The 5,366-nt window shown below is 41.7% G+C and overlaps 2 protein-coding genes across 4 annotated transcripts in view; both read right to left on the reverse strand.

Annotated features, from left to right (window-relative positions):
* Nucleotides 1-5,366, reverse strand: part of LOC103141102 (homeobox protein Hox-C8a) — a 21,655-nt gene that overhangs the window by 5,453 nt on the left and 10,836 nt on the right. The window lies entirely within an intron of this gene.
* Nucleotides 2,068-5,273, reverse strand: hoxc9a (homeobox C9a). Of its 3 annotated transcripts, XM_007556553.2 has the most exons (4): nt 3,594-5,273; nt 3,109-3,174; nt 2,949-3,037; nt 2,610-2,693 (listed from the first exon to the last, which is right to left on the reverse strand). In XM_007556553.2, exons 1-3 carry the CDS (start codon nt 4,135-4,137, stop codon nt 2,985-2,987), a joined length of 663 nt encoding a protein of 220 aa, XP_007556615.1. In that variant the 5' UTR covers nt 4,138-5,273; the 3' UTR covers nt 2,610-2,693; nt 2,949-2,984. The 3 variants fall into 3 exon arrangements, with proteins under 3 accessions (XP_016529096.1, XP_007556613.1, XP_007556615.1); XM_016673610.1 differs by lacking the exon at nt 2,949-3,037 and having other exon boundaries at nt 2,068-2,693; nt 3,594-5,264; XM_007556551.2 differs by lacking the exons at nt 2,949-3,037; nt 3,109-3,174 and having other exon boundaries at nt 2,068-2,693; nt 3,594-5,256.

A 5,366-nucleotide genomic window follows, 5' to 3' on the forward strand; every position in this document is an offset into this window, starting at 1 on the left:
GTACATGCTTGTGTCCTGCTTGTGGACATTCTCTGTGGCCACGTCCAACGTTAGGTGCGCCGCTCTCAGAATGAGCAGCTTTATGGGCTATTACAGCAAATGTGGTGCTTGGGCATATCTGTCACATTGTCATCGACAGGGTTACTTTTCACTCTTTAGCAAAGCCACAGACTTGTAAAACAACCCCCCATCCCCCCACTTTCAAAAGACATGGCATCCTGGTCAAAACGTTGATCAACAGCGTCATCTAGTGTTGGGAACCTTCCCCTAAGCTAACCGTTTCGACCAATCAGAAACATCTGCGATGCGGATGTGAATGATGTTCCCATATGTCCCCCAAAATTGGAAAATATCTGGCCTTTTACTTCAATAAATTAGTTGACCAAATCCCTGCGCCAACAAAGAGAAATCTTTTTTTTTCTTTTTTTATGGCACTTTAAACCGGTGCTGCGCTGTTTTCTGTTATGCTGACTAACTACAAAACTGCCAAGAGATATCTGCAGTGCAGCTCTCATATTTGTGCATAATAATTATTGACTTCTCTCCATCCAATAGTAGACTAATCGACCACTCCTGTGACGGCTACCCTATCAGTGGAAAGGGAAAAAAAGTCCCCCCACCAACAGTGCTTTGAACGAGTTCAGCAGCAGCACCGTCCATTAAAACCATAAAGTAATTTAGCCCAGACGTCTAGCCAGCGAGTCGAGTTTGCTTTGTTCGTCTGCATTTGAGACAAACAGACCGAGCTCCAACAGGGGCTGTAAAACTGGCATCTTTGTCCGGACTGAGCTGAGCTGAGCAGAGCTGAGCGGAAATGCGCTGGGATCGGGCTTTGAAATTACAGCATCCTGTCTGCATTGTTTGCCACCACAAAAAGGCAATTTAGGCCTATCCCAGGAAACAAATGTGAGACAAGGGAAATTGTCTCTCACTTAAAAGTTTAGCCGTTCAAATTCTGTCAGCATATTTTCCCCCCCTTCTCTCTGCGATATTTGAAGCTTTGGTGGACATTTATACAGTTGGAAACCTCTGTGCATTCTCTCTCTCTCTCTCTCTCTCTCTCTCTCTCTCTCTCTCTCTCTCTCTCTCTCTCTCTCTCTCTGTGTGTGTGTGTGTGTGTGTGTGTGTGTGTCTGTTGTGCTTGGGCGTGTGTGTGTGCTTTACCAAACGCAGGTTAAAAATTAAAAGGTTAAGTAGAAGTTTCAGGATCTAAACATACTCATTTAATATTGCAAATGCCTCCTTTAATTGTGGGGATACTATTAAGATATGTGTTGCACTATTGTTGCTCTGAGGTATGTTTTTAAAACACATATTTTTAAATGTGATTTTCTAAAAAAAAAAATGCTCAGCTGCAAATATGAGCCGTGTCGGCCTTGATAGTAGCGTAAAAGACGCTCGCTAAAACGGCGAAAATGGAAACGTGCTTTCAATTTAACCTCATTTTGAGCTCAACCTTTCCTAATTAAGGCCTTTGCAGCCTTCGAAAAAAAACGCGATTGCCTCAAACATGCCCGCTGTTTTTAAAGAAAACGAGTTTCCTCATTATGCGTTGCCTTATTAAAGCCCAACCTCCCGTGTAGACAAATTCCACTTACATCACATCCCAAATGAACACAGAAAACAAGCCTTTATGTGATCATGATTATATTTGCAGAGTTCTATTTAGCTACACTCTTTAATTAAAACTCGCCAAGCTACATGGCCAAAATCTTGAAAGAAAGAAAGAAAGAAAGAAAGAAAGAAAGAAAGAAAGAAAGAAAGAAAGAAAGAAAGAAAGAGAGAAAGAAAGAAAGAAAGAAAGTAAAAAAGAAAGAAAGAAAGAAAGAAAGAAAGAAAGAAAGAAAGAAAGAAAGAAAGAAAGAAAAACAAACAAATAAAGCACATTTACAGCAACAGCTATCACAAAATACATCACAGACGAGGCGCTCGCAGATGCTTCTGATTCTGTACAAAATACTCTACACCTGCGTCAGGAAGTATACAAATAAAATAAACATGGAGGAAAACAAAACATAGCAAAACAAAAAATAACATTCACGTCATAAATTATAGGGTATTTTTTTCTTGTGAAATCCAAAAAGAATTCAAGTATTCTATTTCTTCGGAGAAATTGTGTGGCATCCAAACGTTACTTATTTAGATTCCTCTTAATATAAAAGTGAAAGCAGAATGTTTTCTCAACAAAAGTCTGTATTTTTTATAAATTTTTTATCTCTTAAATGTTTAATTTGTGCACTAAAACAATATTCAGCATCACAAAGACTGAGGTTAATGGTACTACAAACAAATCCAACAAAGTGACAAATAAGATGAAGGACGTGGGGGAGGCTTTATGTTTTGGTAAATCTGTGTTGTCCATTTTTATTTTTTATTTATTTTTCTTTTTTTATCAATTAGTTATTTTCTCTCTCTCTCTCTCTCTCTATCTCTCTCTCTCGGCAGTCATTATTGTTCCTTGTTGTCGCTCTTGTCCTTGTTCATTTTCTTCATCTTCATTCGCCGGTTCTGAAACCAGATTTTGACCTGCCTCTCGGTCAGATTCAGTACCCTTGCGACCTCGTATCTGCGGTCTCTGGTGAGGTACATATTGAACAAGAACTCCTTTTCCAGTTCCAAAGTTTGGTACTTTGTGTAAGGACACCGCTTCTTCCTTGTGGAGCGGGCATGTATCCAATTGGCCACGGGGTTATCTGCAAATTAAAAATAAAAAAAATGAAATAAGAGAGGAACGCCTAAACAGGCAAAACATGCTACCAAGACTCACCAGAAAGTGCAAAAAATAAAAATAATCACAGTCAACCTTACAATACAGCTTACATTCAAGCTAAATTAACATTTAGTAGTTTAAATAAAACCCAACACAGAGCAATCCTGCGCTGATTTGCTTTCTTGTTCTCTTAACTTGTGAGTAACACCGTCGTAAAATACTCAGTGCGCGTATTCACTTTATTGGCTCATAAAATGGCCCGTGGTTCAAGCCTTTACAGGTCCGTGGTGAAAGTCCTCGAGTTTGTCCCCACATTCCTCAAGTTGCCTGTGGATAAGTTTTGGACTTAATATAGCAGACTAAATTATACATTTGTGTCTGTAAACACTTAATCTTACCATAGCTGAGAAGACTGGTAAGTAATTCATATGTGGGGATGTGGATTTGTTGCACGTTAAGGCCCTCTGGAAAAAAAAACAGTGCTAAAAGTTGGCTTGTATGCCGCCTTTTACTGACACAGGGGTCAAAATATAATCGTAAAAATGAATCATGAGCAGTTTGCTGATGAATAGATTCATATGTCAGATTCGGGGTGTTCACTTTTTAAATGAAAACGTCTAAAATCCGACAGCATCCATCCAAATTCAACGTCTTTATCCTCCAGTTTTGAGTCCATGTTTACAACCTCGTCTGCTTTTATAGCCCCCCAATATTAGCCTGGTAGCGTTTGTCTTTTATAGTTCCTTAAGCTTTCCCCCTTCTAGCACAGGCGTTTCACATTTGAGCCGCAAGGAAAAGGGAGAAGCCGTTTATAATTTCATTTCACAACAGTTTCAGATCAAAACAAGAATGCTTCCCGGCTGTAAAAGAAGCGTTGACTTACTAGGATCTAGCTCCGGCTTCTCCTCCTTATGCTTCCCAGATGCAAGAAGCTCCGACTCGGGAGAGGGGACGTTCTGCGGCGTCTTGTCTCGCATATCAGTGGATGAGCAGTACAGATAATCCGGGTAGGTCCGTCCGGCGGAGCTGAGGCATTCCCCGGCTCTGTGCTCCTGGAAGGCGTCGGGCTTCAGTCCATAATGTCTGCCGTTCCCCGGGTAGCCGTGAAAAGGCACGGCGCCTGAGATCGGCTCCAGCCATGAACGCATATACCGCGATTCTGTGCCTAAGTGCGGCTGGTGACTGTACGGATGGTAGACCACTGATGACTGGGAGTGTCCGGGGGCCCAAGACGTAGAGAACACGGTCGGTTTGGGTGCGAAGCTGCAGGAAGGATAGTCGGCGCACTCCGGGACTAGGGACGTCGGACGGGGGCCAGCTGGGTGCGAACCGGGAGCAGAGAATCGAGTCGCAGCAAGGACATCCTCGTTCTCATGGTTGATCAAGGAGTCCACATAATAATTACTTATGGGACCCGTGGTCGACATGTCGAAGCCTCCCCGACTCTTTTACATGCATCCGTTTATTATATGGGGTGTATGTGTACTTTTTTATCTAGCCGTAGAACAATCAAGGCAGGTAATTATTTCTCAAAGCTTCCCTGGCTCCCATTGGCTGACCCGCTGACACGTGATTATATTTACCCCCACAAAAATTGTACAGTGGATCAATGCGCCACTTATCCAGGGATACCAATGCACATAAATGGGATTAAACAAAGTGTTCTTTCACTTCATTCCAGGACTCATAGAGGTAAAATTGACCACAACATTTCTTTTTTTGAAAATAAGGAAACCATTCATGCGCGGTGCTGCAGCTAGATCTTTATCCAGTCGTAGCACAGACCTGCGCACATTGCGTGTTAAAGCAAGGAACTATTTGATGGTGTAATTAATCTCTGTCAGGGCTCTATGCTACTTCAATAGATACTGTTACAGCATTAAAGCGTTTATTGAATCGTTGGCTCTTTTTATCCTCGGCAAACCAGCATTTGATAAAGTGAGGAGTTTATAACTTCTCGTAGAATGCTGTTTATTGTTTTTAGGGATATATAAAGAGAAAAGCCTTCACGGCAGCATCCGCAGCTGCAGCAGGGAGACGTGCACGGTGGAAACTGGGGAGAATCAAAATAAGGGATGCATTTCGCACGACTTTTAACGAGAGCCTGCAGACCAAACATTCCCTAAATGGGGTTTGTGCAGATACTGCCGAGAAGGAGATTCCGAAGGCTTACAGACTCACAGCCCACTAAAAACGCCAACTATATTCGGCCAGTGACCGTTCGAGGTTTTTATGTCCATCAATAAATTTTAACGAGGACCATTTGATTGTTCATAAACGTATCGTTAATATGGAGAGCATCTGAAATCCCTGCTAAAAATAAAAGCCGCCACCATTGTGTGCGCCTGCTAAAAAATAAAAATAAAAAATGATGAAATTGGAAAGGCCGAGAGCAGCAGATGATATAACGGGGTGTACATAAAGGGATGTATAACTCCATGAAAGCGTTTATAAAATTGAAAATGTTGCTTATGTATCCTGCCGTCTTACTTCACAACACACTTCTGATGTCTGAAAACTGAGAAGGAGCGATTCACAGACTTAGCAAAGTCGCAACACTACAAAATTAGGAAATTAGGAGAAAAATATTACAACAACGTCCTATAAAGGCTGATAAACGTGTGTTACTGACACACACACACACACACACACACAC

Source organism: Poecilia formosa, unplaced genomic scaffold (genome assembly GCF_000485575.1).
Source record: "Poecilia formosa unplaced genomic scaffold, Poecilia_formosa-5.1.2 Scaffold80, whole genome shotgun sequence".
NCBI lineage: Eukaryota > Metazoa > Chordata > Actinopteri > Cyprinodontiformes > Poeciliidae > Poecilia > Poecilia formosa.

Coding starts and splice junctions, on each gene's coding strand:
- hoxc9a (XM_016673610.1), bottom strand. CDS start 4,137: ATGTCGACCACGGGTCCCATAAGTAATTATTATGTGGACTCCTTGATC. Junction 3,175..3,593: donor GAAGCCGGAGCTAGATCCTA/GTAAGTCAACGC, acceptor TTTTTTTTCCAG/AGGGCCTTAACGTGCAACAA. Junction 2,694..3,108: donor TACCAGTCTTCTCAGCTATG/GTAAGATTAAGT, acceptor TTTAATTTGCAG/ATAACCCCGTGGCCAATTGG.